Source organism: Scardinius erythrophthalmus, assembly GCF_964197995.2.
Source record: "Scardinius erythrophthalmus genome assembly, chromosome: 19".
Classification (NCBI taxonomy): domain Eukaryota; kingdom Metazoa; phylum Chordata; class Actinopteri; order Cypriniformes; family Leuciscidae; genus Scardinius; species Scardinius erythrophthalmus.
The window spans coordinates 26,543,854-26,558,275 of NC_138239.1; the positions used below are offsets into that span (position 1 = coordinate 26,543,854).

The 14,422-nt window shown below is 37.4% G+C and overlaps 2 protein-coding genes across 2 annotated transcripts in view; one reads left to right on the forward strand and one right to left on the reverse strand.

Moving 5' to 3' along the window:
- Positions 1-14,422, reverse strand: part of sec23a (Sec23 homolog A, coat complex II component) — a 33,245-nt gene that overhangs the window by 11,391 nt on the left and 7,432 nt on the right. Inside the window, exons 7-12 of the mRNA XM_081347725.1 lie at positions 9,605-9,749; positions 8,235-8,393; positions 7,603-7,718; positions 7,200-7,323; positions 6,979-7,059; positions 6,769-6,858 (exon numbers count right to left, since the gene is read on the reverse strand). Of these exons, the coding sequence (XP_081203851.1) occupies positions 6,769-6,858; positions 6,979-7,059; positions 7,200-7,323; positions 7,603-7,718; positions 8,235-8,393; positions 9,605-9,749 (715 nt within the window). The remainder of the gene's footprint in view (positions 1-6,768; positions 6,859-6,978; positions 7,060-7,199; positions 7,324-7,602; positions 7,719-8,234; positions 8,394-9,604; positions 9,750-14,422) is intronic.
- Positions 1,788-5,432, forward strand: LOC308707527 (adenosine receptor A3; the record flags this gene model as incomplete). Its single annotated transcript, XM_081394086.1, has 3 exons — positions 1,788-2,481; positions 3,095-3,248; positions 5,240-5,432. The coding sequence occupies 3 exons, from the start codon at positions 1,788-1,790 to the stop codon at positions 5,430-5,432; spliced, it is 1,041 nt and encodes a 346-aa protein (XP_081250212.1).

Below are 14,422 nucleotides of genomic sequence, written 5' to 3' on the forward strand. Positions count from 1 at the left end.
ATATATTGCTTAACAAAGAACCCACCAAATGGTATGGCAAAAATAAAGGATTGCTTTTAAATTGGATTGGTTTCCCAAACCTTTCCACCATCCTGGCAGCAATATGCTATTGTTTAGACAAACTTGTTATAGGTCCTCTCACTCAAAGTTACAATTAGTTGAGCAAGAATTTTGCATGTTGGATATTTGATGAAAATTACAGTAAAAAGAGTAATATAGTGAAATATTACAATTTAAAAGAAATGTTTTTTATAATGAAATTTATTTCTGAAGCTGAATTTTCTTCAGTCACATGATCCTTCAGAAATCATTCTAATATGATGATTTGCTGCTCAATTATTATTGGAGCACAATTGTTATAATGATTTTCATTATTATCAATGTTAAAAATGGTTTCTGATGCTTAATATTTTTGTGGAAATAGCGATAATTTTTTTTCAAGGATTCTTTTATTTATATATAAAAAAAAAAGCATTTGAACATTGAATAGAAATCTTTTGTAACATTACAAACATGTTTACAGTCATCTTTTAATTAATTTAATGTACCAATTCTAAATATACGTATTAGTTTATCTTTTTTAAAATCGTACTCACCCATAAACTTGTTTTGTAATACAGTTTCCACAAAAATATTAGGCAACATTGATAATAATAAACAATGATTCTTGAGCAGCAAATCAGCAAATTGGAATGATTTCTGAAGGATCACATGACACTGAAGACTGGAGTAATGATGCTGAAAATTCAGCTTTGCATCACAGGAATAAATTCTATTTTAAAATATATTAAAATAGAAAAGGATGATTTCAAAGTGTAATAATATTTCACAATATTACTGTATTTCTGTGTGAATGAGACTTAATAAAAAAAACACTTTTTTTTTTAAGCGTAGTTGTCTCTATAAACAAGGGAAGCACAACCTGAAAAATCTCTCTGTAACACACCGTTCTCTAAAATATAAATATCCCAACAAAAGCTCCAGCATGCATCTCAATCACAGCTCTTAAATGCTCAACATGTCTATAAATTGACTGCAATTGTGAAAGAATTATTACGTTTTAATATATCTATTTGACTATACAATTACATCCAGGTAAGGTACTGCAAAGATAGCTTATGCTATACCACCAAAAAACCTGTAATCTAAAAACACTTCTAATCTACAAATGAAATGAGACATGTAGCAGGATATAACAGATATAACTGGAATAGAAGGCTTAAGCTCTGGGTAAAGGCAATGAAGCCTTAATTAATGATAACGGCTTAAATCGAATTAGGGTCATGCTTCTCGCCAATTACAAAAAAAAAAAAAAAAACTTGAGTATGAAATGGCTCAAAGTCGGCAACAGAGGCTATTGAATCTCAAGCGTCATGTTTGCCGAGCAGTGCAGCTCCAGCCTCCCCATGCGCCCTGTGTCCACAGAAACATGCTCTTTAAATGTTAGATGCTTTATTTACCTCGCTACATGTGATTGTAGCGGTTCACATAGTTTTGCCTCTCAAAGCAACGTGTTTGCCATTTTCAAACAGACTGAGGCAGGTGCTGATAGTAAATACGGAGGAGGGCTTGACTAAACTCCCCAAAGAGATCAGTGCTTGGTGAAGTGATCGTCTACTCCTAAAGATCAGCATGAGGTACACTCCTCCCATACAGCAACACCTTCCCTGGTGGTTTGGCACTGATAACGTGACCTCCTCTTTCCACAGCTTCCATTGCGGTCTCTGTCTTCGAACGGGTGTTTATGTTTTGACTGTACATGTCTGCATTTGAACACCCATGTAAACATGCAGTGGACTTCGGTGGTTTATGGAGTGTTGATGATTGGTTCCAGCTTCTGCTCCATTTTGGGGAACTTGCTACTACTTTTGGTGGTGTCACTCAACCAGAACTTGCAAACGGACACCTGGGTTCTCACATTGAGCTTCAGCCTATGCGATCTGGCGTTGGGCGTCTCCACCATCCCTTTTGGTATCCATAACAGTCTTTTCCAAGTAAAGAGCTACCCCAGCAAGAGTGCCACCTGCAAGGGCAGCGCCTTTCTATTTTTGTTGCTCCAGCTCGCCTCCATCCATTCCCTCACCTGGGCCACTGTCGACAAGTTCACAGAGATCTGCTTCGCCCTCAGCTACCCGGTGATCTTTACGTCGCACAGGGCCAAAATCATCCTCGCGATAGTGTGGGTCTACAGCATCCTCAACGCAGCTCTGCCACTTTTCGGTTTCGGCAGTTACGTCTACAGCGAGACAAAGTTCCTCTGCCTCCCCAGCTTCAAACCGTCCAGCATCGCCTTCAACATGCTCTTCATGGTGTTGGGAATAATCATTCCCATTGTACTGATGTGCTCCATGTATGGATATATAGTGCGTATAGCAAGGAACCAGGTGCGAAGAGGGACGTTTGTTTGCAACGAAGACCACTGTTTCTATGTGCCAGCCAATAACTACTTCAAAAGCTCCATAGTAATGGTGACAACCATCGGTAAGCATAATTAAAATAGGGGACATAAAGCAGTTTTATTGTATTTGATTTTGTCACCGTGTTTTGATAGTTCATTAAGTGCTTATCTTTCTGACATCATTCTGTAATTGGTATTTATTTTCCCTTGGCATATAGAGATTTTTTTCCTGCTTAATGCAAACACAGAAAGACTTCTGTTTAAATGTTTTAAATTAGTTTTGCAGACAAACATAAATTGTCTACGTATGAATTTCTATTAAAAACTAAAAGTTTAATTTATTTAATGGAAGAGTTGGACTGGAGAGGAAGGAAAAGCAACAAGTGCTTGAAAGCAAAATAAATTGCTGTGGATTAATTGTGATTTAACTCAATGTCATTAATTTAATTAAAAATTTTAATCAATTGACAACCTAATTATTTAAAATGTATAATGCATGTTCCTATGTCTTTGGTGACTGAGAAAACCCCCCAAGCAAGGGTCCAAGTAGATTGTGGAGAAATTAATTAGCGAAATACATCACACATGCAACACAACCTCGAGAGGGAGCAATTCGATATTCTTCTCGAGCTAATGAAATGAGCTTGTCCAAAAAATCTTTAACCACACCATGTGATTTGTGTGTGTTGTTGACAGTGTGCCTTCTTGTTTGCTGGCTGCCATACATCGTGATCTGCTTCTATGAGACACTGACGGGAAAAGAGAGCCCACAGCCTGCCTCGGCTGTTGCCACATGGCTTGTCCTCTTCACTTCAGCTCTCAACCCATGGATCTACTCCATGACTCAAACGTAAGCAACTAAGTGTATCATTTTGTTGACTGTATATTATGTGGAATTAGGGTCCAAAGGCAGGTATGTTTCTTACAATGCATATAGGGCTGGGCAGTATGACGATATATTCAGTGCGACGACAGAAACACTTGTCAACCAGTGCAGATTTTGCAATACCGTTTATACTGTAATGTACTGCTATATTCAGGGGTTCACATAACTGGTGCGCATGCGTGGAAAAAAATATACAATGCGCAACAGAAAACGTGGAGGGAAGCGCTTTTGAGTACCAACATTTTTGCCATTTTTGGGGACAGCGACACGTTTACTTACTGGAGGAGGATTTCTCTCCATCTCTGGTAAGATAGCAATCATGATCATCATGAAATCAAGTGTTTTCATTATTAGGGGTGCAACAGATCGCAGTTGATCCGTGATCTGCACGGACCAGGCCCCACGGTTCGTCACACACATGATACACGGATTAACTGCTAAGTTTAACCATCATAGAGTGAAAGTTTATCATTTGGATGCGTTTTGTCTTGCCAATTTACACATTCTAACGATTTTAAACAAGAAAGAAGAGGCGAAAGAGAGAGATGCGCGTTTCAGACAGAGCTCGAACACCAAACTGATCCCTCTTTCGTGTTTACTTGAACATGAACAGACACGTACACAAAATTATGTCAAAATAATACCTGTTTCGGCAAGTATTCTCTTGGTTATGTCTTAAGTGAACAGTTGAGAAAGAAACCGGATGTGTATCAGTATATTCGGTCCATGCATTCAGTCTTAAAGTGACAGCAGCCTAATATTCCTGCTGTTGTCGGTGTCATTAATGTTTATGACTAATAAAATCATTAATAAAAAAACCATCATCATTATCATCTACCATGTTCGAGAGAAAAGAAGATAGTGAGGAGAGCAGTCAGGAGGAAATTAAATAAAGTACAATATTGTTCAAAAGTTTAGGGTGCATAGTTTTTTTTTAAAGTAATTAATACTTTAAGTCATCAAGGATGCACTAAATTGACTGAAAGCAAAGTTTCACATTGTTACCAAACTTAAATCTCAAATAAATGCTGTTCTTTTGAACTTTCTATTTAAATTTTTTATATTTTCAACATTTATCTATGTGAAATAAAAAATGTATCACGATGTATCAACTGATTTCAGCATTGATAATAATAATAAATGTTTCTTGAGCAGCAAATCAGCATATTAGAATGATTTCTGAAGGATCATGTGACTGAAGACTGGAATAATGATGCTGAAAATTCAGCTTTGCATCACAGGAATAAGTTACATTTTAGAATATAATTTTTAAATATTTAAAATTGTAATACTTTAAGATATTATCGTTTTATTGTATTTTATGACCAAATTCATAAATATCTTACAGACCCGAAACTTTTGAACGGTAATTTAGCTTTCATTTGTAAAACATTTAATTCAGTGGACTATTCAATATTTATTTAAATATTAATATATAAACAATTTTATGGTTAAATTTCAAAAGGAAACAACTATATTGTGATATTTACTACATCATTACTAATACTGCAAGTGTAAGTCTTTGGTCATTCAGCCCACCGCTAAATGTCACAATAGATAGAAGACAGACAGGAAGATCCATAAAATAAATTCTCCCAGAAAATAAGCTCTCTATTTTGGGAAATGTAATCATGGATAGACATTACCTTTTTATTGTTGATTAAGACTGTTCTGGCCTTTTAACTATCAGATGTGGCAGCTCATATTAATACTTGCCACATTCAATAATAATTCGTAAATAAAATGTGGCACGAATTAAATGTGGATCAGGATAGTAAAAGGAAGGTGGAGGTAAAAACCTGCTGATGAAAAACTCGATGGCCAATTCGGGCAACATTTAGAAAGAGAACTTGTATAGAGCTATGATTCATGGTACTGATTTGTGGTTGTTATTTAGATTCTAAGAGCATGAGAGTATGTGGGAGGTTTACCGTGACCTTGTTTGTATCTTTCAGGAGATACAGAGCCGCGTTGCGCAAAAGCCTGAATAAAATCCGACAGATGTTTGACTATCCTCGTAAAAACTCTCTCTCCCAGTGCACAACCATACAGCCACGTCGCGAGAGCAACAGCTCTTTGCCAGCTCCCAATGTACCTCCGGCACTACAAACAAACAACCAACCCCAACAGGACCTCACGCTGGTTTGAGCACGACACTTCCTGACCTTTGCTAGATGGAATAGTGTAGAAATAATTATGACTTAAGGAAGCATCTACAGCATCGTTTCACCTCAGCAGAAGAGGACACTGGGTTGGCGGAGCTCACCAGAAGCAATTTATGATGTAAGCAGACTTCATGCAGACAGAAGGATTCTTGTGCGATAGTCTACATTGTACAAGACTTTTGCATCACAAAGATGTATTGTATTCTTTTGTGACTTGAGCAGAAACAGTGATTCACTTTTATTCTAAAGGAATGCTCAAAGGACAATGCAATGTGATTGTGAAAAAAGCTCTCTCAAAAATGTTCAACAGACACCTGAAACTGCCAATCAAAGTTCAATAGCTTTCAGAAACTTGAAAACTGCATTAATGACTGACTTTAATAGCAACTTGTATAATTTTGATGGCACAATCTGATCTTATGTATATCATTGGCTATGTAAATATAGTTTTCTTAATATATAAGCTCACACCAACCTCAAAACTGAATGCTCACATTACAGTTACTGTGAAATGTATGACGGCAAGCATTAAAGCCATGCATTATCTGTATATTTACAATGTAAACATAACAGAAGATTAGACTAACTTGTGCAAAATGATTCTCTGTAAAAATGTCATGTCATATTCCTCAATATATTTTGCTACATTTGGAATAATTTGTGTATCACTAAAAGCTATAAAAAGGTTCAAAACTACTGCAGTGAAGTAATGCTTTAAATTGAAATGCAGTAAAAAAGAAAAAACACACAAAAAACATCCCATGTATGATGAAAGTTTGCCCTCTAGTGGACCACCTGCATATAAGGTGGAAATCTACAAGGACCTGAAAACGTGTCAGAGTGCAGCGACAACAGAATCTGTGACAGGTGATTTCACTAAGTACAACACGTTCCTGGATCAACATCTTTGTTGATCCTGGATCAACATTCCAAATCAACCAATCAGATTTGAGGGACAAGTTAAAAGTTCATGTCAAGTTTAGGCTTAAAACCAGGGTTAGGTGCTTCTACATCAGTGTTATTCACCTGCCATTTCCCTCTTATTTTAGGGATAAGTTATGGGTAGGGTTAGGTTCAGGGGTAGGGACTGGGTTAGGACTAAATTTTCAGTCAGGAATGTTGTTTCATGGTCAACAAAATATGTTGATCCAGGAACATAGCTGACTCTGACTTAAGATTTTTGCTTGTTTTTTTTGCAAACTGAGAGACAATTATTTTTCTGTGTTGGTTTTCCAAAACCATCTGTGGCAATGTTAACTTGTAAACATGCATATCAAGGGTTATTGTAAGCAGATCAAACAAACAAAGCTGGCATGTACCTGATTCACAACCTCAAAGTAGAATGCAAGAGTGGTATTTGGGTCCAGTCCACAAATTTTCCACTGACTTGTGCCGCCAGTTCCTATTTCCTACAAGCAAAGGTCAAAATGAATGTCAGTATGTTCTCTGCATTGCCAGAGATAAAGCTGAACCCAAGAGAAAACACTGTATAGTGAGTCTATTTGATTTAAAATAGATGAGCTACTTACGTTTTCTGACACACAGGGACCTTTGGCGTTCAGGGAGACACACGGGCCGATTGCCCCAGAAATCTTTATCTCTCTTGAAGTCTGAAATAATAGTGTAATAATATTAAAAGGAAAGCCACATGTAGCACAATTAAATAATAAAGTAATTAAAATAACCAAGACAAGCCAATTAGACCAACTTTTTTTTAAATTGTAAAAAAAAAGAAAGAAAAGCAAGCCACCTTAATCTCCAGAGTCCCTGCAAGTGCCATCTTAAAGGCACCCTGGACATCTTTAGTGAAAACTCTTTGGAAAGTTTGCTTGAACAGAGATGTATTGAAAGAGTCCGCCATGACCATATAACCCCTGCATTTACAGAAAAGCAGAAAGGTGCATTGTATGTATTTGGATTGTTTTCAAGAATACAAGCATACAGTCAGTACAACGACATAATGGCGAAGGAAGAGAGTTTCACAAATTCGCTCATACTTAAAATCTTGGGAATGAGAATATGTCTAGATTTATTTTCTTGACTCTAAACATGTTTGAATATTCACCAACGTCAACTCAAATCTCCAAGCATACTCTATCAGTATGCTGAAACCATTTAAAAAGAAAACTGAAAACCTTTTTTGAGTTACTTACCCTGTATAGTTGGTGCAGCACTTCATTTCCAGTAATCCTGTCTGATCCAGGGCGCATGCATAAATATCAACGATGTGTCCATTGGCGGCGGCACGGTTGGCCAAGGCTTCATAGTGCTACAAGGGAAAAATACCATTTTAAATGTGTGCAAAAACTTCAAACTGTTTAGGCTACAAGAAGGCTTTCCCAAATTAGTGGAGCATGGCATTCTCTATGCCAAGGTCATGGAAAGCAAGAACTTGGGTCAAAACGTCTACCTTACAATGTACATACAGTAAGTGTGTACCAAATGCATAAATGTAAACTCAAATCAAATAAGAATTATGAGCATCAGTTTTTAAGACCAGCTAATTGCCAGTTTTCACACATATCATATGTAAGAAATAATAAGCAGGTTTTTCCAGATAATAACTCTCTGATGTCTGCTCTGAAATGTCAAATAGTTAAGAATGCAGGCATCAGTTTGAGTGTAAACCTTCCAATGTACCTTTGTGACATCACATTTTTAAAACCCATCAGTCAACAGTACAGCCACTTGAAGATACTTCACCATCATGAAAGCATTGGTACCACCAGTATGTGGGTACTTCAACCAACCCAATAAAACAAACAACAAATAAGGGAAAACTCACTTTAGTGGCTTTCTTCATGAACTTGGCATTGTCCTTCTCGATGTCGTGCCAGGATCTAATAGGTGTTTTCAGTTCATCTCCTACCACCATGCCTGGACCCTGAGTGGAGGGTCCACCGATGAAAGCCATGATGCGAGCACCAGTGTTAGGGTAAGTGCACTACAAGAGGGAAGTAAATGGAGGGAAACAATAAACAAGCACAAAGCTAGAGTAAGATGACCAATTCGGTGTTTGGACAGAATGGACACTAATGAATTTATGCCTTTCATGATCTTAAAAACCTTTTGAGATAAAGGCTTAATGCAAATATAAATATAATACAAATATAAGTTGTGCATATATGAAGTTTTTAGAAAACTACATTTTCATTACAAAATATGCATTTCTGAGCAGAATAGTGAATAAAATAGCAGTCAGCAACTACTCAGCATACTTAGTAATTTCTTAAATACTGTTTAACAAGCATCCCAGGATGCACTTCATGATGTTGAGCTTGAAGAATCTGTACGACAATTCCCATACTTCTGTTTATGTTATTTAAAAAAATTATTCCTTTATTATTAGTCCAAAGTAGAGCTGCACAAATAAGGAAAAATTGAGAATCACTATTTTTTGGTTTAAAAACAGATATCACGATTCTCCCACTATTCTGATTAGACAACAAAACAAAACATTTCATTTACAAGAGGTTCTTTTTCAGTGTATTTGAAAAACATTCGGTTTGAGTGAATGATTCATTGACTCAAAGTTTCATTACTGGATGAGTAAGTGTTTTTGAACAAATCTCTTTAATGAATGATTTAATAAATACTTTTTTTAACAGTCATTTTTCACCACCTAGTGTGTAATGATGTAACTGATACAATATGTATTTGAAGTGTCGAGTTACTTTCAAAAGGTGATTTACTCCATTTTGATCACTACCATAGACATTAGTGTTTATATCTGAACTATAAAATGTATGCCTTTACTTTTGTGATAATTTGAATTATTGAAACAGAAATAATGATACTGTGTTTGAAAAGACTGTTTGTGAAGTGGTTTTACACTTATACATGACAACTGCTTTCTCTTTCACCATGCAGACTTGAATGCTCCACTGTGGTCATATTGGTCAAAGGTTTAATAGACATAGTTGAATAATTTTTATTTAGGAATAAAAAAATAGTGTGGGTATTTGAGTCGATACTGCTATCTTTTACCGATTTATCAAGCAGCTCTAGTCAAAAGTGTGGAAAATAGTTATAATAAAGAATGAGAAGGTGTGTCCAAACCGGTAATGTAAACTTATAATTTTGTAACTGCAGCTGGTAGCAAAGCTGCCAGCACAGCAAACCATTAAAGATAATAACATAAATCCTGACAGTCACCTCTAACAGACCGACAGCAATGGAAAGGGCCACTCCGAGTGATCTCAGTGGTCGTTTGCCTTGAGTGACGGGCCAGGGGTCTCTCTGCAGCTCTCCCAGCAAATCTGTCAGATTCATATCTATCTTCTGTACTGGCTGAAGAAACCTGAGCACATATAAAATCAGTGACCACCATATTCCAACACAACCCCAAAGATATATTAAAGGGACCATGACATGGATTTTTTTTTATTATTATTTAATATGTTCCTTAAAGTTCACTTAGAATGGTTTGCACAAAAAAAAAACATATATATATGCGGAAAAACTATTATTTTCAACCTTCATTCTGCCCCTTTGTCTCAAATGATCCTTTATCAAAGGACAGCTCCTTTACGGCTGTCAGTAAACGGCCACTGTTATGATTGGCTTATGTCATTGCATAGGAAACAGTATCAACAGTACCCACTCTCTATTGCACGTAAGTGTTTTGAAAACATTACCAACATTACCCATATTAAACAGTCATTTACAGACAAAACATTATGAAATCATTTACTTGCAGTTTGTGATGCAGCTGCTGTCAGATCCAATACAGTTGGGCTGCTTAATTTTTCAACAGAAATTTCTTTACATTACACTTTAACATTACACTGTGCCTCGTTTACAAAACAAAATGGTCCGAACAAACATATAACCAGCGGTGCACATATAATATAATATAAGACTACTGTATAGTCTTCACTGTATAAATTAAAGGGGCATTTCACCCATTTGAACATTGTTTTTTATTTAAAGTGGGTCATATATGTAGTCGAAATGTAAAAGAAATTTTGAATTTGGTGCCTTTGTGACCGAGAAAAGACAAAAAATAACTTCAGGACGCATTTGTATGAAAGACAACAACTCCCACAATGCACCACATTGCACAGCTCCGCAAGCCACTCCCACTAATCCAGAAAGCGCATATCTGCCTATAAGAGAAATCACTCTTCCGTCTACAAGGCTAGCTACCACCAGAGCTTGAAATTAATTTCACATTCACACAAAATGTCTAGTTAGTTGGCGAACTCATTAGTGCATTACTCCTCGTTTGTATTTCTTTCGAAAAGGTGAATTATTGCATGGTACCTGGATGTTCAGTCAGATGCGGTGCGAAATTAGGAAACTAGTTCACAACACAAACGTCCGTGTCCTCGTCTGATTCAGAGATTTCGTCCAGGAGAAATTGTCATCGTTGAAATTCTTTGCCGCAGACGGACTCTATCTCTGTGTTCGTAGCGGTTCGTAGCTGCATAGTGAGATCACCGGCGCCGCCAGTCCGCCCTAACTCGAGCCAGTCCGGGCTCCTCGTCCGCGGCAGGCAGGGCTTCTGCCTCGGCTGCTCTTCGCTATAATGCGGCTTGTAAAGGTAGCCACAAACACCTGATTCAAGCATCCGACTTCTGAAATCCTCTTCCTCTAGTCCAGTGGTTCCCAAACTTTTAACAGGCATGTACCCCCTGAGACATTATAGATCTTCCGGAGTACCCCCAACACCACCAATTGTTAACAACAAGTTTTTTTTATTATTATTATATTTATTTTTTTATCAATTTTGTCGAGAACAGTGAATAGAATCATAAACATATGATACAAATCTAATCAAAAGTCAACATATGATATAGCCTAGGGCTGTGACGGTGGCAGTTTTTTACCACCGCGGTATGGACCCAAATACCGGCGGTGTTGCGGTGGTCGCAGGACGTTGTTTTGAAATAAAAAAAAATAAATAAAAAAAAACGAAGAAACAACACACTAAAGCCTGTAAAGCATTGAAATACATATCAGTAAATACTGGTAACTTACATAATATAATAAAGTTGAATCTATTTTAAAAAATATATATAAATAAATAAAAACTTTCGTTAAAATTTCCACACAAAGACGCGTGATACAGCCTAACGCCGGTTTCACACTGCACGCGATAGCAGAGCGTGAGCAGAGCAGGAGCAGTGCGTATGGTGAGCAGGAGCAGGACACGCGCGTTTTGCTTTCACACTGGCAGCGTTTGTCACGCGCGGCTGAACCGCGGGTTGTGTACAGACAGAGTACTCTATAATCAGGGTGAGTTGGCATTGCTTTATTTCGTTTTCAAATACATTTAAGAGAAAAGACTTGTCAAGAAGCTTATTCTATTAATCATTTCATTTGTATAACTTTTGATTCGTCTTTGTTTTTATTGTTGGGGCAACAAGTTTGTTTTTGGACATTTGTTTTCTTTTTAAATTGCTGTTGGTCATTTGAGTGACTGTTTAAAACACAATAGATATCATCAATGCGCTTTTGGGGTAAAACTGCGGTGTATTTTGGCCTTGATCAATGCGTGTCACTTTAATTCGGCGTAAGCGGCGCGTTAAAAATAGACTGGGCGCCGAAACTATCGCTGCACTGCTGTTCCTGCTCTGCTCCTGCTACGCGCTGCCGCGCCGCTTCTGCGTGCGATGTGAATGCACTCATTGAATAACATGGACGCCGAAAAAAATACGTGCTGCTCACGCGCCGCTGACGCTTGCGGTGTGAAACCGGCGTGACGCTCAGCTCTTTGAGAGGGATGTGGGACACGAGCAGGAAAGAGACCATCGATCTATTTTCTGATATCTTCATGTTTTCTACTTGTAAAAGGTATGAAGAGCGAATTCTATCTTCCACAAGGGCAAGGCATTTAGGCTATGTTTGCGCGCTGCCAGAGAAAGCCAAACTAAAATCACCCGCGCGTGTGAAACGCGCTTTACAAATGAACTTGACGCGCCTTACCAATTAAACTGAGTTAAAAAGAATTTGACGTACAAGTAAAAATGTAGGCTATCTGTCCTACAGCGTTTTTCTACTTTAACACAGTAAAGAATACGAAAATAATTGACCTAAAAGCGAACAAAGGAAGAAACTTTATGCCTCATCCCCTTTGGAAATGGGTGAGACGCGAGTGAAGATATGGGAAAAGAAACAAGAGATTCCATGCAGGGTTGAGTCACGATTTTTGAATATTCGATTAGTTGATTTAATTATAGAATATCTAATGTTCTAATGTCTGTTGTGCGATCATTCTCTAAAATAAAATCTCCATGTTCTGGTGCTGATGCGGTGGAGATGCGTTCATGTAACCAGAGGGTGACGCTGCCAATAACGCACATAACAGCTCTCACAAAGAGCCGGCAAAAGTAATGATTATGAATGTGTCAAATATAGGAATGAGACATTTGAATAGTTATTAATAAAGTGTTTATTTTTTTGTGTCAGTGTCGGGCTGCAAAGATGAAGTTGACGATGCTGACTCGTTATCTTCGCAGTGAACGCGCCTATAGAGAGAAATGCACTTCATACGGATATGTAGTCGGTTTATTTTCGTTTTGAATTGTTTTGTTTAAAAGTAGACAATTCAAGCTTTCTATAAGGAATAACTAATGGAATATTTTTAAATTCACTAATAATCGGGTGACCAGATCGCAAACCAGAATTCAAAGCCGAAAAAGCTTAAGTTTATGGGCTCACGCACAACTCTCTCATTCGTCATGAATTCAAACTTTTCCATGGCTGCGATATAACATTTAATTGCTAATGCTAACCTATTATTTCTTTTGTAAACAAAGCTTTGTGTGTCATAATATTAATGTAAAACAGCATTCATATTTTTGGCAAACCACCGCCGGTAGTATTTTTTTAAATTGCATTTATATTTGCATTTTTGTCAAACCCCAGACACTTTCAAACATCAACATGACATTTATTAATATGTATTCGTGTCAAAATGTTCCTTTTCCTATTCAATTTTGCTTGGAAACGCTTCCAAGACGCTTGCGTGTCGCGTGAAAAATAGGCGTCGGTTCTATTTCTACTTAATACTCAGCCACCGCGGTGGCGCGTTTGTCAAGATTACCGGCACAGCCCTATATCGCGTACCCCCTGAAATCAGTCCACGTACCCCTGGGGGTACGCGTACCCCAGTTTGACAACCGTGGCTCTAGTCTATATCATATTGAGCACTCTCCTCCGCTATTGTCATAACTTTACATCTGTCTCCACAGCGCCTGTTAGCTTAGCTTCAAACAAGATGGAGGATATTGCTTTCAGTTTCAGAGAGTAAAGTCCCACCCACTGATCTGTAATAGGTCTGTAGCGTGAGCGGGTCCCGCCCCCTGGGAGAGATGAGGAACGAGTGCTTGTAGTCAAAGAGTATAGAAGCCCAAGAGGCGAAACTCTGTTGTGTTATGGGTAACAGTCTGTAGATGGCGCTGTGGAGGCGCGTCCGCCATTATGGACTGAAAGCTGCTGAAATCGTTAGCGCCAGTCAATGGCAAAATCCATTTTAGTAGGTGTTTATAGTTCATGTGTGCACTTGCTAGATTGCACATCTTTTTTGTACCTTTCCACCTGTAATAGGACATTCATAGATTGTTTTTTTTCTTGCCATTGAAACGTTCACTGTGTGCACTTTCACTGAAGATGTTGAAAAAACAAGTTGTTAATATTTTTGTGATATTCTATGTAAAAGAAAAGTCTTTAGAAATGTTCATTTATAATGTTATTATTTATTTATTTATTTATTTATTTATTTATTTATTTTTCCAAATCATATATATGGTGATGTTCACTAATTTCAAAATTAACATTTGAATTATTACTGTGTGTCTGCCTAAGTGCCTATATATTATTTCATGAATTTCTGTTATTCATATAACAAGGAAAATGCATAATAGGACATAAATATTGATAGATTAAAGGTTTGCAGTAATTTTATAATTGTATCTTTGCAAACCGTAAGTGGTAGGCTAATGAAGCCGATTCGGTGGGGACATACCC